General features: G+C 40.5%; 5 protein-coding genes and 1 non-coding gene across 11 annotated transcripts; 3 read left to right on the forward strand and 3 right to left on the reverse strand.

Annotated features, from left to right (window-relative positions):
- Positions 1–416: 416 nt before the first annotated feature.
- Positions 417–6994, forward strand: LOC103446700 (phospholipase A I-like). Its single transcript, XM_029087587.2, has 18 exons — positions 417–1236; positions 1436–1583; positions 1685–1763; positions 1873–2026; positions 2119–2328; positions 2414–2659; positions 2747–2909; positions 2999–3259; positions 3357–3478; positions 3789–3950; positions 4034–4217; positions 4342–4478; positions 4600–4738; positions 4941–5147; positions 5230–5701; positions 5789–6005; positions 6105–6194; positions 6290–6994. The coding sequence occupies exons 1-18, from the start codon at positions 706–708 to the stop codon at positions 6737–6739; spliced, it is 3972 nt and encodes a 1323-aa protein (XP_028943420.1). The 5' UTR covers positions 417–705; the 3' UTR covers positions 6740–6994.
- A 2793-nt stretch (positions 6995–9787) lies between these two features.
- On the reverse strand, positions 9788–11895 carry LOC103412530 (probable serine/threonine-protein kinase PBL23). The gene is made up of 5 exons (XM_070807303.1): positions 11564–11895; positions 11130–11311; positions 10826–11015; positions 10354–10745; positions 9788–10208 (listed from the first exon to the last, which is right to left on the reverse strand). Exons 1-5 carry the CDS (start codon positions 11745–11747, stop codon positions 9924–9926), a joined length of 1233 nt encoding a protein of 410 aa, XP_070663404.1. The 5' UTR covers positions 11748–11895; the 3' UTR covers positions 9788–9923.
- A 582-nt stretch (positions 11896–12477) lies between these two features.
- On the forward strand, positions 12478–15099 carry LOC103446708 (cardiolipin synthase (CMP-forming), mitochondrial). The gene is made up of 8 exons (XM_008385841.4): positions 12478–13185; positions 13281–13347; positions 13448–13522; positions 13647–13698; positions 14027–14112; positions 14212–14286; positions 14431–14525; positions 14619–15099. The coding sequence occupies exons 1-8, from the start codon at positions 12689–12691 to the stop codon at positions 14707–14709; spliced, it is 1038 nt and encodes a 345-aa protein (XP_008384063.2). The 5' UTR covers positions 12478–12688; the 3' UTR covers positions 14710–15099.
- A 1792-nt stretch (positions 15100–16891) lies between these two features.
- LOC103446707 (chaperone protein ClpB1-like) lies at positions 16892–21193 on the forward strand. Of its 6 annotated transcripts, none has more exons than XM_008385837.4 (9): positions 16892–17057; positions 17619–17776; positions 17866–18101; positions 18202–18489; positions 18643–18968; positions 19071–19407; positions 19501–19710; positions 20143–20544; positions 20652–21193. In XM_008385837.4, exons 2-9 carry the CDS (start codon positions 17635–17637, stop codon positions 20709–20711), a joined length of 2001 nt encoding a protein of 666 aa, XP_008384059.3. In that variant the 5' UTR covers positions 16892–17057; positions 17619–17634; the 3' UTR covers positions 20712–21193. The 6 variants fall into 6 exon arrangements, with proteins under 6 accessions (XP_008384059.3, XP_008384061.3, XP_008384062.3 ...); XM_008385839.4 differs by having other exon boundaries at positions 16929–17057; positions 17625–17776; XM_008385840.4 differs by having other exon boundaries at positions 16941–17345.
- A 536-nt stretch (positions 21194–21729) lies between these two features.
- LOC103446706 (small ribosomal subunit protein mS86 (rPPR1)-like) lies at positions 21730–23290 on the reverse strand. The gene has a single exon (XM_008385836.4). The coding sequence runs from the start codon at positions 23151–23153 to the stop codon at positions 21975–21977; it is 1179 nt and encodes a 392-aa protein (XP_008384058.1). The 5' UTR covers positions 23154–23290; the 3' UTR covers positions 21730–21974.
- Positions 23291–23359: 69 nt separating this feature from the next.
- Positions 23360–23431, reverse strand: TRNAW-CCA (transfer RNA tryptophan (anticodon CCA)). Its single transcript has one exon. It is a non-coding gene; the product is annotated as a tRNA-Trp (tRNA).
- Between the last annotated feature and the right edge of the window lie 799 nt (positions 23432–24230).

The raw sequence follows: 24230 nt of genomic DNA on the forward strand, positions 1-24230 counted from the left end.
TCGAATAGTTACGATCAATTCTTACGCATGTGAACGACTATAGAAAGTATTGTTGTATACTTACAACATAAAGCGAGTGCCGAGCAGTGTTCTCTCCCGTTTACAACCAAATTCAAAAGTTCAAATTCTCACCTCATTGGATATTTAAAATAGATTAAAAAAATAAAAATAAAAAACTAATGAAAATGATTTGAAAACTTTGAGTTTTAACGATAAGGACAAAATAAATGGTAAAATGAATAGTATTAGAATTGATTTTTTAGTGTAAAAATATGGTTTTTTGTTAAAATAAACACTACCGAGAACTTTTCGTTAAAATTCCTTAAAAAAAGAAAAGGAAACAAGAAACAAGGCAAGGTACGACGTCGTTTGACAATGAAGAAGAATATTACATATTCCTTCAGTTCGTTTCCGATTTTCAGGTTTGTTGTCTCTCCGGAAACTCCAAAGCTCAAGACATACAGAGACCGCCTGCATTTTTCTCCCGCCATTAATCCCAATTCTACTTCCTCATAAAACCCTAACCCTCAACCCTCACATTTCTCTCCCCAAATCCAACCTCCAACTTCCGTCAGGCCCACAATTCCCTCTCTCGCCGGCGTGATTGCAATCGCGCTGGGGATTTCCAAATGCCACTTCAGCTGAACTCCCACCCGTCCGATCAAGATCGCCGCTGAATTTGAACCCTAGTTGCGGCTGATCACAATGTCTTGGGGACTGGGATGGAAGCGGCCCTCGGAGATCTTCCATCTCATGCTCAATTACGGCACCGAGGGTCCGCCGGAGACCTTCGACCGTACGTCTTCGGCTTCGTCTTCGTCCTCGTCGTCCTTGTCTTCCGTGGCGAATCAGGATCAGGAATTAGGGTTTCGGATCGACTTGGATTGGCAGGCTGGAGATGATGAGGAGCAGGTGGCTCTGAGGCTCAAGTCTCAGCTAATGGTGGCGTTGCCGATGCCTCAGGACACGGTGGTGGTTGAATTGAGGATCGAGGAAGCTGAGGAGGCTAATGTGGGTGTGGACATGAGAGTCGTGAGGCGCAGAGAGCCTTTGAGAGCCGTGACCATGACCAAGACGGTCGGCTCCAGCCAGCAAAGCGATGGCACTGGAGTCTTGACTCGTTTGTTGCGCTCCAATTTCGCTTCGACAATGCCTGCAGTTGCCGACGGCGAGGCGGCCTGCGGTGTGCATTGGCAGTGCGTCACCATCGTCAATCTGAGTGGTTGTGGGTTGTCGGTGAGTCTTTCTTTTTATCATTTTGTTCATTTATTGTATTTCTGATTGTCTGTATAAATATGTAATCGATCTATTAGACTTTGATTGATTGCTGTGTAGTCTTTGAAAGAAATGACTGTTCTTGGTGTAGTTTTCTTAATTTTTTAGCAAAACCAGAAGTTTTGAGTTTATATCTCCATATCTTGCATACTACTTGCAGGTTTTACCAGTAGAGCTAACTCGACTGCCTCTTCTCGAAAAGCTGTACCTTGATAACAATAAGTTGTCACTTTTGCCTTCTGAGCTTGGCGAACTGAAAAGCTTAAAAGTCCTCAGGGTAGACTACAACATGCTGGTTTCAGTACCTTGTAAGTTTGGATTCCCTTTGTAAACCTAATCAGCATGAAGTTCATATTTTGGAGGTCAAATCTTTCATATTCATTTATTATTTCTGTTGGACTTGTAACAGTAGAGCTAAGACAGTGTGTTGGATTAGTGGAACTTTCATTGGAACACAACAAGCTTGTACGGCCTTTGCTTGATTTCAGGTCATTTCATCAGCATTTGGACATAGTTAATTGTCTGTATATATTTTTCTAAGTTTTGTAAGGCATGATTTTCTCTAGGGTCTAATGGTTCTGTCCAAATTTATGGCAGGGCTATGGCTGAGCTACGAGTTCTTAGGCTATTTGGAAACCCTCTTGAATTTCTTCCTGAAATCCTGCCTCTCCACAAACTTCATCACTTGTCTCTTGCGAATATCAGGATTGTGGCAGATGATAACTTGAGATCAGTGAATGTGCAAATAGAGGTAGTGATTAATGCAATTTCTATAGAAGTTTTTGTTCGTTACAATTTATAATCTCAGACTTTACATTGAAAAATATTTGTTGGTAATTGCAGATGGAAAATAGTTCCTATTTTGGTGCGTCTAGGCATAAGCTAAGCGCCTTTTTCTCTCTTATATTTCGGTTTTCTTCTTGTCATCACCCTTTACTAGCATCTGCACTTGCAAAGATTATGCAAGACCAAGGAAATCGTGCAGTCGTTGGCAAAGATGAGAATGCAGTGAGGCAGCTTATAAGTATGATAAGCAGTGACAACCGTCATGTGGTATGTTGGTTAGCTGTCCTGACAAAGATTTCACTGCTTATCACTCTTCTGCTGCATATGGTTTAAGAGTTCCGACTTCTGGCAGGTTGAACAAGCATGTTCTGCTCTTTCATCTCTTGCTGCAGATGTTTCAATTGCCATGCAGTTGATGAAATCCGACATTATGCAACCAATCGAGACAGTGTTGAAGTCTATGCCCCAGGGGGAAGTAATTTCTGTGTTGCAAGTTGTGGTGAAGCTGGCTTTTGCATCTGATGCTGTAGCTCAGAAGATGCTGACCAAGGATGTATTGAAATCTTTGAAATTATTGTGTGCCCACAAAACCCCTGAGGCAAGTTCTTTACTTTTTCCATAAGGCACTGGTTATCGTACTCTTCTTGTTAGTATTGTCATGTAATTAAAGTTGACCTTTCATTAGGTACAAAGATTAGCTTTGTTGGCAGTAGGTAATTTGGCCTTCTGTTTGGAGAATCGCCGTATTATGGTTACTTCTGAAAGCTTGTGCGAACTTCTAATGCGCTTGACGGCTGCACCTGAGGCCCGTGTGCATAAAGCTGCGGCTCGTGCTTTGGCGATTCTCGGTTTGTCTCTTAAGTTTAATTTGTTTTCGGGTGTTTAGTCTTTAGATTTCAAGCCTTATAAGCTTTGTTCAATGCCATGCCTTTTGCAGGGGAGAATGGACTCCTGCGACGTGCCATAAGGGGGAGACCAGTGCCAAAGCAAGGACTGCGCATACTTTCAATGGATGGTGGTGGTATGAAAGGTCTGGCAACTGTACAAATTCTTAAAGCAATTGAGAAGGGAACTGGAAAACAGATACATGAGTTGTTTGACCTCATATGCGGCACATCAACTGGTGGAATGCTTGCTGTTGCACTTGGCATTAAGCTAATGTCATTAAACAAATGTGAAGAAATATACAAAAATCTTGGTGAGTATGCTGTATTAGGAATGAGTGTGCACAAAGCTTGCTCATCGATCATGTTTTTTTTTTTTCTTCTTTACATGTCTAATATCATGATTCGTAGGAAAACATGTCTTTGCTGAACCTGCTCCAAAGGATAATGAAGCTGCAACTTGGAGAGAGAAGTTGGATCAGCTCTATAAAAGTTCGTCCCAGAGTTTTAGAGTTGTTGTACATGGATCTAAAGTATGTTCTCTATGCTTTATATTTGTTTTGTTCGTAACTTTATATATCTTTCATTTTCCCTTACTTATTTTGGATTTCAAGATTGATATGTAAATTTATGTTCTTCACGCAAGAATATTTTGAGAGGGAGGAAAAGATTCTCTCCCCCCCCCCCTCTCTTCCTCTCTCCTCCTCTTTGTCCTTCCTGTATCTAATTCGGGAGGTTTCTGATTTTTACTGGAATCATTTTTGCCTGTCCTCTTATTTATTTATATTTTGCTGCCCTGTTGCTTTGAGTTCTAAAGGATAGGTGTGACATATTGTCTTGCAGCATAGTGCAGATCAGTTTGAGAGATTGTTGAAGGAAATGTGTGCCGATGAGGATGGGGATCTGTTAATAGAGTCTGCAGTGAAAAACATTCCCAAAGTTTTTGTTGTATCAACTTTGGTGAGCGTGATGCCAGCTCAGCCTTTCCTATTCCGAAATTATCAGGTTTGAGACCACTTGTTCCTTTGTTGAAACGTCATCAATTTACTGTTTACACTTTAACTTGGTATTTTGTACTTCATTTCTAGTATCCTGCGGGAACACTAGAAGTGCCTCCTGCAATTTCAGAGAGTTCTGGCATAACTGGACCACCTCCTGGATGTGCTGAAGGCTATAAGCGCAGTGCCTTTATAGGAACCTGTAAGCATCAAGTATGGCAAGCTATAAGAGCATCATCTGCTGCTCCGTATTATCTTGATGATTTCTCAGATGGTACTCTCTTATGTTCTTTTGGAAATCTCATCAGTAGGCTTTTAGGGATTAAATTGAGCATGCATATTACCTCTTCATTGGTTTTAATTTGTTTGTAAATGTTTCTATCCTACAATGTCTACAGATGTGAATCGTTGGCAAGATGGTGCAATAGTGGCAAACAATCCTACAATCTTTTCCATTAGAGAAGCACAACTTTTATGGCCAGACACAAAAATTGACTGCTTAGTTTCCATTGGCTGTGGTTCTGTTCCAACGAAGGTAAAAACATAACATCTCCTATGTTTTTGAAGAGTCAATTATGTAATATTTTATAATACATGTGCAATATTAGAGAGTGGTTGCTCCACTTTATGGGTTCACTCAAAATCTGCTAGTGTAGGTGCGAAAAGGTGGTTGGCGTTATCTGGATACTGGTCAGGTATTGATAGAAAGTGCATGCTCTGTGGAACGGGTGGAGGAAGCTTTGAGCACACTGCTACCCATGCTCCCTGGAATACAATATTTTCGGTTTAATCCAGGTATGCGTTAAGTGTGAAGTAATATGTACATGAGCATGAAATGTCAAGAATTTCAACCCACTGCATGCAAAGCCAATATGGATAAAGTCTTAACATTTTTCTAACCGACTATTTTTGCTTCCATGCATTGATTTTTTCTCTGATGTGGTGTTTTATTTCAAGTACTATTCTCAACAGCACACTTCTATCTTTTCTCCTGCAGTTGATGAACGCTGTGATATGGAACTGGATGAGACTGATCCTGCAGTCTGGATGAAATTGGAAGATGCAGTTGAGGAATATATTCAGAAAAATTCTCTTGTACTTAAGGATGCTTGTGAGAGACTACTTATGCCATTCCAACATGATGAGAAGTGGTCCGAGAATTTAAGATCTCAACATGTCCCTAAGTCAAAGGCATCAAGTGACGGTATTGATGCTGAAATCATTCTTAATTTGCCTCTGTGAATTTTAGTTTTTACTCGTTTTTTGTTGATACTTTTCTGTAACAGGGGAAAAAGGCCCATCTCTAGGTTGGAGGCGTAATGTACTACTTGTTGAAGCTTCACATAGCCCCAGTTCTGGTCGCACTCAGAACCATGCTCATGCACTTGAGTCATTTTGTGCTCGTAATGGAATACGATTATCGCTAATGCAAGGCATATCAGGATTTTTGAAAACAGTACCAGCAACAACATTCCCAACGCCATTTGCATCACCTTTATTTCCTCCAAGCATCCCATCAAGTCCACTTTTCTACAGTCCTGATTTTGGCCCACAGAGGGTTGGCCGAATCGATATGGTCCCACCTTTAAGCTTAGATGCGCAGTCTGGAAAAGGAGCTGTGTCACCACCTGAGTCTCCTTTAGGACCTAGACAGCTTTCTTTACCCGTCCAGTCATTGCACGAGAAGTTACAGAACTCGCCCCAAGTAGGCATTGTACATTTAGCCCTTCAAAATGACTCACTTGGCTCGATATTAAGGTCAGTGTTGCTGGACTGATCTTTTATAATTGCAAGTTAATGTTATTTCAGCTTTAGTCCTAATTTACCGGCTGTTTGTTTCTGTAGTTGGCAGAATGATGTATTTGTGGTTGCTGAACCCGGAGAGCTTGCAGATAATTTTCTACAGAGTGTGAAACTAAGTTTGATATCAGTGATGCGAAACTGTCGCAGGAAGGCTGATTCATCGTTTGCCAATATTTCAACTATTTCTGATTTGGTTGCATGTAGACCATACTTCCAACTTGGAGGCATCGTTCACCGTTATATGGGACGCCAAACTCAAGTATGTTACTTTAGCATTGAAACCATTTATTTTTTGCTACTTATTGGATTGTTGCCAAAATACTAACTCTGATTTGTTGGATGATGGAATTTTTTAAAGGTTATGGACGACGGCCAAGAAATTGGAGCATATTTGTTTCGTAGAACTGTCCCTTCTATCCATTTAACACCCGATGATGTTCGCTGGATGGTACACCATCACCTTTACGTTTTTTAAGTTAAATATGCATATGGGCGCATGATTTTAGTGATCAAACTGATGCTTTTTATCTTCGATAACTATAGGTCGGAGCTTGGAGAGATAGGATCATTGTTTGCACAGGGACATATGGACCTACGCCACCACTGATTAAAGCATTTTTAGACTCTGGCGCTAAAGCTGTTATAAGTTCTTTAGCTCAGCCCCCGGAAACACAGCTGACAGCGCTCCACGGATCTGCAGAGTTCAGTGCTTTTGAAAACGGGAAGTTTGAGATTGGCGAGGAAGACGCTGAAGATGAAATCGAAGATGAGGAGGCTGAGCCTAGCAGTCCGCTGAGTGACTGGGAAGATAGTGAAAACGGGGACCCGTCTACAGGTTTTTGGGATGACGATGAGGAAGAGGTGTCGCAATTTGTTTGTCATTTATACGAGTCACTGTTTCGAGAGGGTGCGAGCGTGGATGCTGCTCTACGACAAGCTCTTGCCTCGCATCGGAAGTTGAGGTATTCATGCCATCTTCCCAGTGTACACTAGATTGTTAACTAGATCTCACACAGGAAAATAAAGAAAATTGAAACAAAAATGATAGGAAAATAGAAATGAGAAATGAGGAAATAAGAGGAAACTTCCATTTTTGAGGCTTACAAACAGAAAACTAGAGTGAAATGTTGTAACGTTTATGGTATTATATATATGAGCTTAGATGTTCTTATTTTTTCCAATGTTGTTGACTTGTTAGCCATCACCTCTGCTTCATTAATAAAAAGGTTAATTTCGTTGTATCGTCTATTTATCGTTTACACAACTCAACCTTCGGAGAAGAACTTCCATGCGCTTGGATGCCACAACGTCGTTATCTAAATTCATTCGCACACTTGTGCATGGAAGTTAAAACACAGCGCAGTGCTTGCTTGAGATACAGCCATCATCGCATTCCAGTTTAAGGGTTTAGGGGCTCTTTTCACAAACTGTACCTGAAAAAGAGAAACCTAACAACAACAACAAAGTTTTATTTCGCTAAAGGGGGTTTGCTGTATGAATTCTAGAACGCGATTATGCTCAGTTTTGTGTCAAGTCTTATGTTAGCTCCAAGTACTTCATGTATGTTCTTAGAGCCTCTTTTGAAGTCCTCTTAGATCATCTCTTTTTGTCTGAGCCTTTGTTTTATAATTGTATCTCTAACCAGAGCATCCGCAAATCTTCGGTAGGGAGTGTTACAAAAAAAACCTAATTGGAGCACAACCATAAGTGCCTTCATCTGTCCTTTTAACTTTTCTCCATAAAAAGGTTTTTTAGTCAAAATGGTCATTGAGATTTGCATAACACATAACTTTGGTCCCTGAGATTGTCTACCATCAATTATTTTGGTCATTCTATTAAAAAACTCTGTTAAGTCGAGGGTATAAAACATAAATTTGGTCCCTAAGATTTGTAAAACACATAATTTTGGTCCTTGAGATTTAAAATCAATAGAAATGATCCATGAGATTGTCCATCATTCATTATTTTGGTTATTTCGTTGAAAAGCTCAAGGACCCTTTAACGGAGTTTTTTAATGGAATGACCAAAATAATAGATGGTAGACAATCTCAATGACCACTTCTATTGATTTTAAATCTCAAAAATCAAAGTTATGTGTTATAAAAATCTCAAAAACCATTTTGATTAAAAAACCCCATAAAAATGCAATTGGACCGACCACCAATCTCGGAAAGAAAGAAAAAACTAATCAATTATTATAAAAAATTCACAAGGCCTCCTATTTAATTATTAACTGAAAGAAATGATGTTTGTCACTAAAGCTTTTGTGAGTTTAATCAATTGCATATGTCCTTTAGGCACCCTCCATTCATGCCTATGCAGGTGAGGCTCAGGGACAAAATCAATCAATCGCATGCCTGAACTCAAACATTTTATATGAAAAGTTATCAGCATTTAACAATTGCATTATTGCAGACCCGAGCGTAATCAAGTTGGTTTGAAGAGTATATCTCTGATATACATCTAAGTTTAACTCGTTTCTTTATAATTTAGATTAAAGTTATAAATTTATAACGCCGTCCAAATAAAATACAAAAAGCAAATTTTCATCATTTTACTTCTCATCCAAAATAAATAACAAACACAAAAAACAGATGATAAGAAGTAAATATTATAATATTTCTCTTCTTATTACCCCCATTCATTGGTTAGATCGTAGAACCTTGCATAGATTGCAAGGAAAGTATAAAGATGGTGGTTTTTCGGATTGACACTCTTCCTCCGGAGCCCGCAGATCAAACAATTTGGATTGTTCAATTTAAATCATACGATCTGCATTAGTTCATTTTAGTGGCTCACCTCACACACAATCTCTTTGTCCAGCACTCATGTATCTCTCCCTCAAAACAGTTTGGATTGATCGATCTGCGGGCTGCAAAATGTGATATTCAAAGAGAATCTCAATGCAAAGTTTTCTACTCTTCGTTGCAAAAAGTATCAAAACTCTCTTTTAATTAACCAATTGTGTTACCATAACTTGGTTAACTCACATATTTATGCGTTAAACTAGTTTTTTTTCTAAACAACGCATGCCGGTGTAACAGTCAGACTGAAAAATCACTCCCTATTTTGATCAACCAACCATACCATGAAAGTGAATGGGAGTTCCACAGTCAAAAGGGCAAAAAATTAATCCGGAGATTATGCATGCTTTTACTGCAACCACCCGGAGCATATGATGTGTCTTAACCGATGCGCCAATTATGCAGAATCGCAGGCTGTCCACTTTACCTAAAGCACACTGCATCAAGAGTTTTATAAGCATGAAAGCAGAAGATGCCCTAATTTTAAAGCAATCCTTCCTTCCTTCCCCTCAACTTTTCTTCACCCACAAGCTTCTTCTTACATCACTCTCCACACCTTTTTACGAAAATAAAATAAATCATGCAGTATAAAGCCGGCAGCGCAACAGAAACCAGCTTCCCTAAAACAAATCCCATGGCTGCAGCAACAGCTCCGATCGCTATAGGCACGCGAGGCACGGTTGGATCGCTTGTCAGGAAGGAGATCGAGTACTTCAGCAAGCTTGAGCTCGACCGGCGTGGTAGCTCAAGCTCAATGAAGCCTCTGGGACAGATACTCGGCTTGACTTCTGGCGGTAGTGGCAGTCATTGCGGCAAGTCTGGTTTCCGGCTATTGTTAATGGCATGGAGGAGGAGGAAGAGGAGAGGCGGCAGCGGCAGCGGCAGCAGCAGCGGTAGAGGGTTCTTGTCAAGTATGTGTTTTGCCGCAGAAGTTGCGGAAACCAATCGGCGAAATGGGGTTCCCGGGTTTAGTTACAAGATCCTCAAGGATGACATGAACAACTTGAGCATTTAACTTAAGGCAAATTCTCAAAAGCGCTTTTGAAAATGTTTTTTTTTTTTTTTTTAATTTATTGAGCTTTTTTGTACAATTTTGTTATAGGACTGCTTACGTTCAATGAAACTCAAGACTCTCTAGCCAGGGTCACCCTGTTAATAGTTTTTCATGGATGGCAATGCAGAATGTGACGATATCCTTAGCCAATCAATCATTGTTGTGCTAGGAAATTTAAAATGCATGATAGTGCGTGATTGCCAAATTCCTATACTTTGTAAGGAAAATTATAAATAGAAGATCCCCTTCTTCCATTACAGTTAGATATAGATTGAATAGCTGCAAGGCACATTCTTCAGCTTGCACATTGATCCTATTGCTATAGCTCTTTGTCTCCTCCGAAACTTCCTCTGCTTACTGACTCAACGTGCGCGCCTCTGTTTCCCAATGCACCCTTGGCACCTTTTCTGTCGTATACTGGCAACGATAGGTGCCTGAGAGCGGTCACAACATCACCCATCGCAGGCCGGTAATCAGCTTCCTCGTTCAGACACATTGCTGCAATTGCAACGGCTTGGTTCAGACCCTTCGCCGGATATCTCCCTCGAAGTAACGGGTCAACCATCGATGCGTATCTCTTTCTGTCCTTTAGCTTTGGCTTCGCCTGCATGATGGGAAAGAGGACCAGTATTAGGGTTGCAAGGACCATATAGTCTTGTATGATGAGAAATAAAAAGATGGTAAGAGGTAAAAAGATTTCCAAGTTTCCAATTACAAGTAGTTTAGCCACTCCAGGATTGTTAGCATACCCAAATGACTAGGATCTGCTCCCCAACCGGTCTTTGATCATCAATAGCTCTCCTTCCTGTGATTAACTCGGGAAACACAACTCCGAAGCTGTAGACATCGGACATTATTGTCAGCTGTCCTGTTGAAGCATACTCCGGTGCACAGTAGCCGAAAGTCCCCATCACCCTAGTAGTTACATGGTCCTTGTCTCTGGTTGGACCTAACTTAGCAAGTCCAAAATCAGAGAGCTTTGGACATAATTTTTCGTCTAGTAAAATGTTTGAAGCTTTCAAATCACGGTAAATCACTGGCGGATTGGCAGTTTCGTGCAAGTACTCGAGCCCTTTTGCTGCTCCTTCAGCTATTTTCATCCTTGTGTACCAATCAAGAGGCTCCCTATTTGGATATATATCTAAAGACAGAGAAAATGTGGTTACTTTTGTGGCATAAAAGAGCAAAAATCTTCGGGTGACACGTTGTGTTTCTGCATACCTAGAAGGTGATTCTCCAAAGATCCATTGACCATAAATTCATACACTAAAATTCTCTGATCTCCTTCTGCACAATAGCCAATAAGATTGACGAGGTTCGCGTGTTGAACCAAACTCAACATGATAACTTCAGAGCAGAACTCTCTGCTCCCTTGCAACCCTTTCCTGTCGAGTTTCTTTACCGCCACAATCTGAAATGAATGTAATTGAAAACATGAACCAGCAAGATCTACTTATGACTATCATCAAAGCGTGTGAGCGCAGAAGCGCGCACACACGCGTAAGAGATGGGGAGAGAAACATACCTGTTTAATGCTGTCCAAGTAACCTTTGTACACCTTCCCAAATCCACCTTCTCCCAGCAGAGAATCAGGATTGAAGTTATCAGTTGCAGCAGCCAGTTCCTCGTATGTAAAAAGCTGCGCAGATTTCTTCGCGTGTCCTATCTTTAGTATCTCCTTCTGTAAATTCCTGCATTGGCTGCTGCCTGCACATTGATCACATTGCCTATGTAAACATCATATTTCCACAACTACAGTTTTCTTTTCATGCATAATGTGTATGTTTCAACGCAAAAATATGGTCGGAAATCGAAACCTAGTCTATAAATTCCAGCAATTTAACCAACCCTGCATCATTTTACATAAATTCCAGTTAGCAAACATCTTCACCTACCAAAATCTGCATTGCATTGCATTAAAACTAAAACAAAATGAGAAATCAGAAACGTTTTCTCGACCTGACTTAACCGAAAAAGTTGCTAAAAGCGAGTTCAATCTCATCCCACCACTACAGTATGGCCTTCTTATTCTGGCCCTCCTCGCAGACTCTTCAGGCTCGTCGACATCCACCCTGCAACATGAGAAGCAAGTCATCCTGCTCTCCTCCCTCCCCGGCGCCTCTGCCGCTGGCAGAGCCGTCATTGGTTCTGCGAACTCTCAATGAATGCCAATGGCAAGCATAAAAACTACGTCAGGAATTGGCAGTAACAAATGTGAAGAAAAAGGTTTGAAGTTGAAAGTTTGAAACCAACATCGGTAAAGACCATTGAGTTTTTATGTTTTCGGACAAAATTAGAACCATTGAGTCAGAGCTGTATAATACAACAGACGCGTTCTCTAGAACACAGTTTTGCTAATGTTGTTTAATTATGTCAACAAACTTCTACACTTCACCCTCAATTTGACGAAACTTTCGAGATTTGACTATAATACTTTGATGGTATTGATAAATTAACAAGAAATTAATTTTTTTTAACGAACAGTGTAGACCCATATTTCTTACTATCTCCAACCGAGACCAAAGGGTCATAAGGCTCATTTTAGCCCTATCACAAAAACCTTTCTCCAATCGAGAGCCAAATGGCCATAGGCCCAAACAAATTAAATATTTAAAATAAATTGTGAAAGGAACATGCTTATAAAATGAACTATAACTATAACTACACTCATTATAATTGTCTCACATCCAGCCGTGTGAGATGAATAAGAGGAAACATACTTATAAAATGAACACCCCGACTTTGACCAAATCACCTTTCTTGGCCCAAAAAATCTAAACCCGTAATTAAATATTTTTTAGAAAATTTTGGACCCCAAAACAAACTTGTAAAAAAGAAAATTTTAAATATGACATCAGCATGTGGCCTCGTCCGGAGCTGGCTGGTTGGTTTGGGCCAGCCGGTTAGCCTTTGGCTTTTTTTTGTTCAGTGAGATCTACGGGCCCTTTAGCTTGATCTTTGGTTAGAGATGATTTTCAGGCTATTTTTGGAGTTGGAGATGGCCTTAGCCCTTGCAAAACCCAAATTTTACAGTTGAGTTTTCCGCCAATCTTTTTTCCTTCCCCAGAATGCTTCAATCCAGCCATGGCGATCTTCCGGTCCCTGAAAGCCCTAATCCAAAACCCTAAAAAATCATCCAGAACCTTCCTCACCGTCACCGCTTCCTCCTCCTCCATCTCCGCCCCTCTTCACTACTCTCCTCTCTCCTACCCTCTCTCTTACCCCCTCTTCCGATTGCCGTCTCAGATTTCCAGGACCTTCCTCTCTCCGCTCTCCAATTGGATCGTTCCTTTTCACGGACCGCTCTTCCTCTCCCGCCCTCCATGGAAGCTCTCGCAGTCCTCCACTCCGCTCTACCTAGGCGGAAACGGCGTCGTCCTCAGAAAGATCGAAGCTTCATTGCACTTGAACCTGCTAAGGAGGATACCGAGCTTCCCGCTCCCATTGGAGGTTGGGTCACTCTCGCCGGCTCCGACGGTGGTGGATCGCGGTGTCGGGTTGAAAGATGTCAGTGACGATTTCGTCAATTTGCCCAATATGATCTCCATGAGTCGGTTGATTTCGGGTCCTTTGCTTGGATGGTAAAACTTTTTTTTTTCTTTCACAATTCCTCTATTTTATTATGTGGGTGTGTGTTTTTAGTTTAATTAATTTGTAATTTGGAACTGGTGTGCAGGATGATCACAAATGAATGGTACTCTTCTGCACTGGTGGGATTGGCAATCTCTGGGGCAAGTGACTGGGTAAGTTATTTCGAAGCCGTTTTCGGAGACAGGAATTTTAAGCTGGACACGGTTTCTAGTTTTTGTGAGATTTGATTTTACTTGTGCTTTGATTGTATAGTTGGATGGATACATGGCTAGGAGGATGAAGATTAATTCTGTTGTTGGGTCCTATCTGGATCCCCTTGCTGATAAGGTATAAGTGCTTTTCAGTTTTCGATTCTTTCAAAAGTGGTGCCTTTGAATTCCTAGTTACTTGTGGTTTGGGTTGGGTTGTTGATGTGCCAATGTGTGTTGCTTTGTGATTCCTTGTGATACAGGTTCTCATAGGATGCGTTGCTTTGGCCTTGGTGCATAAGGGTCTTCTTCACCGTAAGTACCAAATAGTCCGTTTACATATTTGATTTTCATATCACATCGATGATTAAGCTATTGTCGTTAATACAAACACAGGCTCCACACATGCACATTGATTCAGAGACTGTATTTAGATTGCAACTATACACAAAGAAATTTCGTTCACAGCCACATTCTCGGCCTACCTATCTGAGTAAATACTTTGCTTATGTTTGCTTTTTTCAGTTAGTTTCTTAGTTTATCTTTGGTATCTGAAGCCCTTATTGGTTTACTCTGAAGAATTGTGTGTTGGGAAACTAGTTTGCTGTTGGAACTAATTGCGTTTGATTTTGGGATTCTGAAGCTGGACTGGTTGGACTCATTGTGTTCCGGGATGTTGGCCTTGTTGGTGGTGCAGTTTATCAAAGAGCTAGTAGCTTGGGGCGGAAGGTGAGATCTTTTGTTCATTTTTCTTATCAAAGTCTTTGCCCAAATAATTTGGTTACTCATGTTGCCAAAATCTGATTTGACATTGTTGAATTTTTTCAGTGCAATAGTTGGTCCGACTTTTTCAACCTTGATGGAACCCATCCCGAGAAGGTCGAACCGCTCTTTATTAGTAAGGTAAGCTTTATTTTCTACCAAGTATCACACAGTGATCGAGGCTAGAGATTGAGATAAAATTTCTGTGGTGCTTGCGGTTGTTGTTTGGTTGTGATTAAGACGCCTTCTCTGCTTCCTAACAAATAATACTATGGACGTTTACAGCTTAACACGGTCTTCCAGTTGATTTTAGTAGCGGCAGTTCTCCTTCAACCAGAGTTTGGAACGCAAGAAACCCAGTCATACATTACATACTTGAGGTGATCTGACGCAGAAATCAGCTGTCTTGTAACTTGTTTTCTTTGGTATAATATATGTTCAGAGAGCTCATTGTTCATCTCGAATTGGTGCAGTTGGTTAGTTGCATCAACAACAGTGGCTTCCATAGCAGCGTACGGGGCACAACACTTGGGGAGATCTGCATTGACCGCTCGGAAATCCTAATTTAAGTAACGCTGCAACTCTTTCAGCCTGCAACATCATGGAGTTCCAATGCGCAGCATAAATAAGAATTTTGACAAACAAGCCTACTCGTTTCACACTTGGGAAACCGATCACGCCCGCATTTTTTGCGAGCTACAGACGCGGATTGCGTAAAAGAAAATTGCAACGGGATGTCCACTTGGTGAAGATGTGAACAGTCGCAATGAGAGATTCCTCACCTGTATAGCCCTAGAGAAATTTTGGAAAAGAGAAATGTAACAGATATACTGATGCCGGATTAAAGTTTGACGTCCAAACTTTGTAGCTTTTCAAAACCTTTTCAGGTTCAGAACACTGCTTGCCATGCCATCATGTATTCAAGCCTCTGAGTGTTGAAATTTTTTAGATTGACAGGTCGGGGGTTTCACTCTAACGACACCAATACTGTCACTAATTTTACTATATGGTCAATCCGTCAGGTGTAGGTTTTACTACAAAAGGTCTCAGTATTAGTTAGAGTGGGATAATCTTATTTAAAGTCATTGCTTTTCTTTATTCCCACCGATGTGGTTCTGCTAACACTGAGCCTAGATATGGTGGCAATGTTCCTTGAATAATTGGTTTCGTGGGAACTTTTATTGTCACTCCAGAACTAGTAACGGTATAAATGAGAAATTACCCTTCCGGTAGTGTGTGATGACTTTTCCGATGGCTTATAGGCTTATAGCAGCTTCCTAAATTTTGAAAAGTAACAAAAAACCAAAGTGGCTTTGATGGTATTCTAAATCAATCAATAAGCAGTACGATCTCTGGAGAGGTCGCTCTAAACAAGCTTCTCCCACGCCAAATAGGATTAGTGTGATGTCAAAAGTTCCATAGAACCCAAGAGGATCCTCGTTAGATCCTTTTTGTGAGGATCCTGAAAATCCTCTAATCATATCTGTTCATCGTACATCATGTGGTCAAAAATCATTGTAAATTTTTTTTTATTTAAAATTGAATATAAACAATACCTGACAAAAACTGCCCGCACGATATACGATAAACGGATGTGATTAGATGATTCTCAGGATCCTCACAAAGAGAATCCGACGAGGATCCACTCTCCCATAGAACATAAGACTTGTGTTTTTACAGAGTGTACGATACTACATACTCATAAACCTTAAGGCCCTGTTTGGCAGCCCGTATAAAGAATCGGATAGGATAAATAATACGGACCCAAGTGTTTGGCGTTGTTACGTACTAAATAGCACCCGGATTAATTATACCGGCCCCACATGATTTATACGGTACACACCTGTTAATTTATCCTCCCTAAAACCTAAGGATTATTAGTCGGGTGAGAAACACCGCTCGCTCTCTCTCTCCCTCTCTGTCCCTTACTCGTCGCGTTCCTCTCTCTCGCATCGTTCGCAAGACTCATTCTTGTTGTCATTGTTCATCCGTCGTCGTTCTTCTTCTACTTTGCTCTGCTCTGCCCTAAATTATTGGGGAAGTTATAGATCTCTTCAAAATAAGTTTTAGAACTCCATAATTTCTATAAAATTCTGTGAAATTACTGAGTGTTGGAAATCCAATTAATAGATTTGGTTAACAGGATCTGAAACCCAACGACCTGCAACCGCCATTTCGCCGGAATCGCAGATCTCGTCGATTCCCGGAAAACTTCAAGAGCCAAAAGCTCAGTAAATCCTCGCCGACGTGGCTGGACCTTCGTCTTCGCTTGAAGCTGCACCTTCACAGTGCCTCGATTTGTCGTAAAACATACCTTTAACAGATCCATGTTGAGATAGTAAAAATTTATATTTTTGTGAAACTTATTTTAAAATGACGTGGTCGGATATTTTACCGAATTTTTTTTAATCTTATTTAAACTGGGGAGCATTTTTGCTCACCACCATAAACTATGGTGTATGCTCACCATATACCTAATTAATTGACACGTGTCATTTCACTTAATCTTGGTTAATTTTTCTCAAAATTGAAAAACTAACATTTAATGTGAAAGTTAACTAGAGTTAAGTAAAATGACACGTTGTCAATTAATTAGGTGTATGATGAGCATACACCATAGTTTATGGTGGTGAGAAAAATGCTCCCTTTAAACTGCGGGCCTATGCGCTTTGTAGGACCCAAATGACCACATCGGTCTCGGTCTCGGTCGTTTCGTCTCAGCCGGTTCGAAAAACCGGGTGAGGTCGGTTAGCAATTGGCAGTTAAAACCTCACTCCCTCGCTCCCTCCCTCCCTCCTCATTTGCGCTCTTTTCCCCCAAAAAAAAAAAAAAAAAAAAAAAAAAACAATTAAAAGGCTCTAAGCGATCTCTCGCGGGTGAGACATCAACTCTCCGACACTGCGAAAAACCAGGTTAGGGTTTTTGAGATTTTAACGTTGTTACGTAAAATTAGGGCTTTCTCTTCCCTTCGTCCCTCTCCTCTTCCTTGGTTCATTAACCAAAATTGAAACGTCCATCTGCGTAATTTCTGTCGGATTAGTTTGAAATTTCGTTTCGTGGCCGAGAAAAGGTAGGAACTTGAAGCTTCTGAATTTCCAATGTAACGCAATCGCACGTTAATTGTCGGGGACAATGGTGGTTTGGGGTTTCCACGACAGTCCCTGAAAATTAAGTAAATTCGATTTTAGCCCACTTCCACTGTAAGTCTAGTTCAATTGGAATTGAATTTTTTTTATTGGAGAAGATAGTTTCAGGAATACTTCGTATTGCTGTAGGAAACTATACTGTGTTTAATCTTTGATCTTTTAATCAAACAAAAATTAAATTAATTTGGGGCTGCCCAACAAAATTGTAAATTAGGTTTGAAGGGTTCTGGATTTGTTTGCATAATTAGTGTATTTTCAATCATGGGTTTTGGTTAAATGACCGAAAATCCGAACTTTTGTGTTTCTGACAGAGAAATTGTGATGAAGTTGTAGGGTGGCAGAGATGGGTACAGAGCAATGGATGGGGGATTTTGTTAAGAAGCTCCAGGTTGAAGATCAGGAGAAGTTGGAGCTGGCTTATGGTGTTGAAATCGAAGCGGAGGCAGTGTTAGTTGCTTCCCGCATCATCATGCAATACCCCGATGGTTAGTTGATTGGTACCGCTATTCTTTTCTCAATCTTTAGTGTGAAAATGCCATGTTAGTTAAGGTTTTGTCATTTTTTTGTTGTTCAGTTTTTCAGTTCAATAGTAGTGGTGGTGAATTCGATGACACCTGGAAGGAAATTTTGCAAAATAAGGTTGTTGAGCTTTTAGAGGAAGCTTGTGTAAAATTGAGGCATAGATTTGAGTATTCTAGACAAGAAGAGGATGATCTAGATGCCAGTGAGTACCAGTTGCGTCGCACACTAGTTGAGTTAAACGAAATCAAGAAAGAAAGAGATCCATCCACACAAAAGTGGAGCGATCGTGTAAGCTACACTTATTAGTTATTGGTATTTTTTCTCTTTTTCTTTTTCGGTAGTCACTGTTTTCCTAAGAAATATGCAATGTTGGGTTCATGTCATTCAGTTGACAAAGGAACATGAAGAATTGAAGGTTATGTGGAACCAGTTGGAGATGAACTGGATGCAAGTAAAAACTTCACGGCAGAGATATGACATCAGAGCTCGAGAGGCGCTTTTGTTGGAAAGGATGCATGAAAGGTTGGTCTTTGGTATAAATGAGGCAAGACTAAATATGGTGAACAGTTTCTCTGGGATGTTGCAATGGATTGATGACCATGTGACTGAGCTTTTATATACAACTCGCAAAGATTTTAAGCATGAGCTAACCGTTAGCCCACACATTGTTGCGAAGGTGGATATATTTTTTACTTACTCCTGTGCTAGACTTTTGCTTCCTTTACTGACATATGACATGACACTCTAGGTGACTGGCCTTTTTTATTCTTATTAGAAATTGAAAAGTGATTCACTTTCGTGGTCTCAATAGTTTTTGCATCATATGTAGGCGGCAAGCCCCTTGATTGATGCTCCACCACCATTGTTGCTTTCTGAACCTACACTGCCTAAGAACCTTGAACAAAGAATTGCTAAGAGGGTAATTGGGCAAGAACATGTTCTACTTGCAATAACTGCTGCTCTATCAAAGCAGAGGCCTGAGCGACGCCCTATTGGGTCCTTCCTCTTCATGTGCGGCTCCGGTTATGGGAGGACAGAAATGGCCAAATCTTTAGCCGGACTACTTTTTGATAACAAAGACATGATAGCAGAGTTTGACCTGGCAAAATACTCAGGTCCAAATTCTTTCTCACGCCTTGTTGGACTTCTTTCTAGGTAATTTGTCAATTGAGTGATGCTTTCCAACAATTTTTTTTTTCAGGCTGAAATTTTTAGTAAGTTTATTTTTACATTATTTCTGGACTTTTGCTCCTGTAGTCATGTGGAGCCGGGCATGAAGAGGGAGCGCTCAGAGGCTGTTAAGAAGAGGCCTATAGGTGTCATTTTGTTTGACAATGTTGACAAGGCTCATGAATCTGTTATTGACATTCTGACCGAGATTATAGGTTTTGGTCATCTAATAGATGGTCAGGGGAACATTGTTGACTTCACTAAAACATTGATAATCATGACAACGAATGTTGGACGTGATAAATACTGGCCATGGAATTGCAAATGTGCAGATGAAGTTCAGAAGTTCCCCATCAAAGAAGGATTATATGATGATGAATGGGAAACAAAACACAATTTATGTTACCTTTCTCTTCTGAGGGAGGTAAATGTTGGGAAATTCATGTCTATATTATTTTGTTGAAAGGAAACCATTATCATATTTAACCAAATCACCTTTGGATCTTCTCTTTTGCAGGCAAAACAGCATTTCAGACCTCAGTTGCTTGAATATGTGGATGATGTGATTGGAATTAGGTCACTATCTGTTCAGCAGTTGAAGGCGGTTGCTAGACTGCAGCTAAGGGACATTGCCAGCTGCATGACGCAGAAGGGCCTCATTATATACCCATCTGAAGCTGCATTAGATATTATTGTCCAGAGGTCAACTTGGCTTGGAGATAGAATCGTATGTTTTTCATAAATGACGATCTTTCCTACTGGAACTGTGAAAACCTGGAGTAAAAATTAACTATTTATATCAGAAAAAAAGAAACAAACAGCTAGGTTAACCAAGTAAACTAGTTCAGATGTATTGTGGAGAGCTGGAAAGGAGCTATTGTCCCCCAATCTTCTAGATTTCTCATACCCATATTAACACTGAATAAAGCTTACTTCTTTGTAAATACGAACAAATAATGCTTTCCAAGAAAATTATAATAAACATTATATGAGAAAAGTCATTTCGAGTAAGTCAACAGAAATTAGTACTCTTTACTTTTCCTTAACAGATGTTTTACAAATTATATGCAACGTTGATTGAACGCATGACGATAAGCATTTTTTCTGATAGTAATTGTGCTGTGGTGTACGATATTGATTGCTGCTGTTATTGTAACAGATAGGTGGAGAGAGAATAAGGATGTGGCTTGAAGAGAACTTGGTTCCGCTGCTGTTTGAGAAGCTTGCGAAGAACGGTTTAAATGAGTTGTCGATCATATATATTGAAGCCTCGGTGCAGACAAACCAATTGTCCTACAGCTGGGCAAATTGTGGACATTCATTGGATGAACAAAATATGAACCAATTAGTATACTTAAGGGATTTGAGATTGATGTACCGTAAAGAGAAAGAACGAGCAAAGAATGTCTATGTTCTGAGAAAACTCCACAACAGATTAATCGCAAGTGCAAATGCTGAATTGGGTCATGTTACTGCAGTTGTTCAAGAGCTGGTTAATACAGTTCAGGATCTAGTTACGATTCCCAGCGGTATCAAGTCTTTGCTCGACAATCCTAAAATGGTACGTAATTCTGTTTTCTCTGGCACTCGCTCTTTCTGAATGAGTGTTAACTAAGTTGAATATGTGTGCATATATATAATACTTCCACTATTCACGACTCTTTTTAGGTGGCGGAGGCAGCCTTGAACGAGGACGAGGTTCGGCAGAACAAGAGGGCTAAAACATGAAGCAAGGATCGAGTTGCTCGGAGATTGAATTACGAAAGTTTTGATCGAGTAGCTTATTGTGTGGAGAAGCCGGAAAATGATCTTTTACCCTTCTTCAGATTGCAGTTTGCTAACTTGCTTTTTCGGGTTCAACTCTTCTAACGACGCGAATCTTGCTGTACCCCCCGTCTCAAAAGGACTCGGCATAGACAGGATCAGCTGCCCCGGAGTCCTGCGCTTTTTACTTCGCAAAGCTGGCCGAAGTTTCATGCATATGTAAAATACTAACTTATGAGACTAACCAAAGTGGTTTTTTGGGCCAAGTTTTACAGAAGAATTTTTTATGGAGCATCACAATTTTCTTTTGTCAGATCAGATCATAGATTTTAGCTTCAGTGTAAATATTTAATTTGATCGACATTACTGTAAATCTGTATTTACCTTTACCCTAGGTAAGGGTCAACTCCAAGCCGATCGAATGCATATATTTGTTACATATGTAATGCACTCGTCATGCATTGAACCATGACAAAGGTCTCTTAACTAAAAATCAATTATCATTGGTCCCTCAATCCATCAAAAACGTCCAGTTATGGTCTTTCAATTAAAAATCCATTACTATTGGTCCCTCAACTTTAATCCAACTGGAGAAATGGTCCCTCAACTTTAATCCAATTGTAGCGATGGTCATTCCAACATAACTCATTTTGACAAAATTCTGACGAAGTAGACGAAAATGACCATATCTACATGTTTTGATGAGTTGAGAGACCCTAATTGTAGCAATGGTCCTTTCAACATAACTTATTTTGATAAAATTCTAACGAAGTTGATGAAAATAACTATAGCTACGCATTTTAACGAGTTAAGGGATCAATGGTAATGAATTTTTAATTGAGAGATATTTGCTCCAATTTGATTAAAGTAGAATGACCATTGCTATGATTTATTCAACAAAATGGATGGATGGATTTTGTACCAGCAATTTGAATAATGACGGATTTTGTATTGATAATGTCATTGGTACGACATTTTGCCATTGATCCATTAAAACGACGGATTTTGTATTGATAACGTCATTGGTCGGAATAATGTCGACAAAGTTGACCTTCTGTGCAGGATTTATCGACACAAAAGTCGACCGGAGAACTGAATGCCAAGGCACAATGTATGGTTGTTCAAACATTTCTTCAACCAAAAAACACTGAAACAGAAGATTGTATTTCGAGCAAGAAACAAGAAAATCATAACAAGAAGTAAACCATCTTCTTCCTCACCGAGCTCTCACTGCGGCAATCCAGCTTCAACTTCATTCCACTGATCTTGATTCGCCGAAAACTTCTCCTTCATCTGCCCGATGACCTCCCTTGCCTCCGCCACCTTCGAAGCCTTCACCAGCCCGTCCACGAGCAACTTCATTGTTCCGAAATTCGGAACCCAATTCTTCTCAATGCTCTCCTTAGCAAACCGCAACGCACTCTCAAACTCCCCACCTTTGGACAGGAAATACACAAGAGTGAAGTAGCAGTTTGCATCCGGCTTAAATCCGCGGTTCACCATGTTCTTGAACATGTTCTTTGCCTCGTCCAAATTCCCTTCCTTGCAAAACCCATGAATCAAATGGCAAAACGTGACCGCATTCGGCTTCATCCCCCTCGAAAGCATCCCGTCCAACAACGCTTTCGCCTCAGAAGACCTCCTCAATTTACACAAACTCTTGATCCTAATGTTGTAAGTAGAAAGCCCTGGCTGAAACCCGTGCTTATCCATCAAATTCGTCACCTTCCCAACGTCTTCAAACTTCATTTCGGTGTAAAACCCGGTGAGCAAATGCCCGAAAGTGTTGGCATCCGGCTTCACATTCTTCCTCTCCATCTCCGCCAGCACCGAGTAGGCGGAGCTGGTGGTGCCCGCCTCCGAAAACGCCTTGATCACGTAATTGTAAGTCTCCAAATCGGGCTGGATCCCGTAAATCTTCGGGAACTCGAGAAAAACCCGGTTCACCTCCTTGTAATTCCTGGAGAATATACAGGCCAGCAGCAACGCGTTGAGCGTCTTGACGTTCCGAGGAATCCCCAATTCGTGGCAGCGCTCGAAGGTGCGGACGGCGTGGTCGGGCATGCCGGCCTGGCCGTAGAGGATGATGGCGTGGGAGGCGAATCGCTGCGTTTTGAGATCGGGGCGGGAGGCGAAGAGGTCGTCGAGGAACTGGCGGATGAAGTCGTAGTGGTTGTCGTCGCGGAGGCGGTTGATGGCGACGGAGAAGGCAATGCGATCGAGGTGGGATTCGGGAGTTAGGGACGCGGATTTGCAGATTTCAAGGATTTTGGAGGGGTCTTTCTCGGATTTGAGGAGGGCGATGGCGGTCCTAGTTTTGTCCATGGAGGAGGGTGGGGCCGCCGTGGAGAGGTGGCGGGCGTGGCGGGTGAGGGCGGCGTGGCGAAGGCGAGATAGAAGAGACATGGCTTTCAGAGAGAGAGAGATAGAAATGGAGGCTGGGTTTAGGGTTTTGCAGAGGGATTAGGGGAAGGGGGTAGGGACAGTGACAGAGAAAAATGTTGTGGGTTTGTGATCCTGTGTGAGTGACGTTGGTGAGTTCGTCTCCGACTCTACGTCATGGAAAAATAAAAAATAAATAAAAAAGAAAAAAGAAAACGGGGGTTGGGTTTTGAACCCGACGTGAATCGAACACGCAACCTTCTGATCTGGAGTCAGACGCGCTACCATTGCGCCACGGATCCCCGGTTGATTGTTTCTGACGTGTCGTCCTATTTACATAAACTAGCCTTCATGCACAACGCATTTTTTGAATCACGGAGTGCAATTACACATTTTTTAAATTACATTATTGCTAGCCCATTGTGAGGCTAAGCTCACCTCCTGTCCTATCATTTGTTAAAAAAAAAAAATCATTTTACAACTAATTGAATCACATTATTATGCACGTGCGAAATTTTTTTTTTATAACCGGCACTACGCGCCTCTTAAGATGTTTTGAACGTGTTTAAAAATAGAGAAAATAATATTTAATAAAAAATTGATTGAATCACATTATTACTAACTCATTGTGAAGTACTAATTAAAAAAAAACACATTGTACAAAAAAAACTAATTATTAAATATTATTTTATTCATTATTTTGAGCTGCTTTTAAATTTTTTTGTTTGAAGAGCATCGTTGTCCCATTATTTTTTGTAAAGCCCGTTAACCAAATAAGCTTCTTGCTTTATATAGTAGTATAGATAAGTCCAGTTGAAAGCAACACAAAAAAAAAAAAAAATCCGTTTGGTCATAATTTGTGTTATAATTCAATTTGTTGACCCAGTCAGCATGGTCAGTAAAACAAGTGACACGTTTTAACATGTATAAATAACCATGTAAGCTGTTAACTCGCATACGACTCTTATTCCGTACAAAATGATATAAATTCAATGTGAAAGAACAAATTTAACTCGTTTATTTGTTTAAAGACGGCTATTCATACTATATTTTTATACTATATTTCTATACCATTTTGGCTGGCATATGATATAGACAGTC

The sequence above is a fragment of the Malus domestica genome, chromosome 10 (genome assembly GCF_042453785.1).
Source record: "Malus domestica chromosome 10, GDT2T_hap1".
Lineage (NCBI taxonomy): Eukaryota > Viridiplantae > Streptophyta > Magnoliopsida > Rosales > Rosaceae > Malus > Malus domestica.

What these genes read in the sequence shown, in the direction of transcription:
- LOC103412530 (XM_070807303.1), bottom strand. Translation starts at nt 11,747, where the DNA reads ATGACGGCTCTGCCAGCGGCAGAGGCGCCGGGGAGGGAGGAGAGCAGG. An exon ending in AACTTTTTCGGTTAAGTCAG is followed by an intron (nt 11,312 to 11,563) that starts GTCGAGAAAACG and finishes ATCAATGTGCAG; the next exon opens with GCAGCAGCCAATGCAGGAAT. An exon ending in AGCAGATCCTAGTCATTTGG is followed by an intron (nt 10,209 to 10,353) that starts GTATGCTAACAA and finishes CCCATCATGCAG; the next exon opens with GCGAAGCCAAAGCTAAAGGA.
- LOC103446708 (XM_008385841.4), top strand. Translation starts at nt 12,689, where the DNA reads ATGGCGATCTTCCGGTCCCTGAAAGCCCTAATCCAAAACCCTAAAAAA. An exon ending in TCTCTGGGGCAAGTGACTGG is followed by an intron (nt 13,348 to 13,447) that starts GTAAGTTATTTC and finishes TTGATTGTATAG; the next exon opens with TTGGATGGATACATGGCTAG. An exon ending in CTAGTAGCTTGGGGCGGAAG is followed by an intron (nt 14,113 to 14,211) that starts GTGAGATCTTTT and finishes GAATTTTTTCAG; the next exon opens with TGCAATAGTTGGTCCGACTT.
- LOC103446700 (XM_029087587.2), top strand. Translation starts at nt 706, where the DNA reads ATGTCTTGGGGACTGGGATGGAAGCGGCCCTCGGAGATCTTCCATCTC. An exon ending in AGAAATATACAAAAATCTTG is followed by an intron (nt 3,260 to 3,356) that starts GTGAGTATGCTG and finishes CATGATTCGTAG; the next exon opens with GAAAACATGTCTTTGCTGAA. An exon ending in ATATTTTCGGTTTAATCCAG is followed by an intron (nt 4,739 to 4,940) that starts GTATGCGTTAAG and finishes TTTCTCCTGCAG; the next exon opens with TTGATGAACGCTGTGATATG.
- LOC103446707 (XM_008385837.4), top strand. Translation starts at nt 17,635, where the DNA reads ATGGGTACAGAGCAATGGATGGGGGATTTTGTTAAGAAGCTCCAGGTT. An exon ending in GCCCACACATTGTTGCGAAG is followed by an intron (nt 18,490 to 18,642) that starts GTGGATATATTT and finishes CATCATATGTAG; the next exon opens with GCGGCAAGCCCCTTGATTGA. An exon ending in CTTGTTGGACTTCTTTCTAG is followed by an intron (nt 18,969 to 19,070) that starts GTAATTTGTCAA and finishes TTGCTCCTGTAG; the next exon opens with TCATGTGGAGCCGGGCATGA.
- LOC103446706 (XM_008385836.4), bottom strand. Translation starts at nt 23,153, where the DNA reads ATGTCTCTTCTATCTCGCCTTCGCCACGCCGCCCTCACCCGCCACGCC.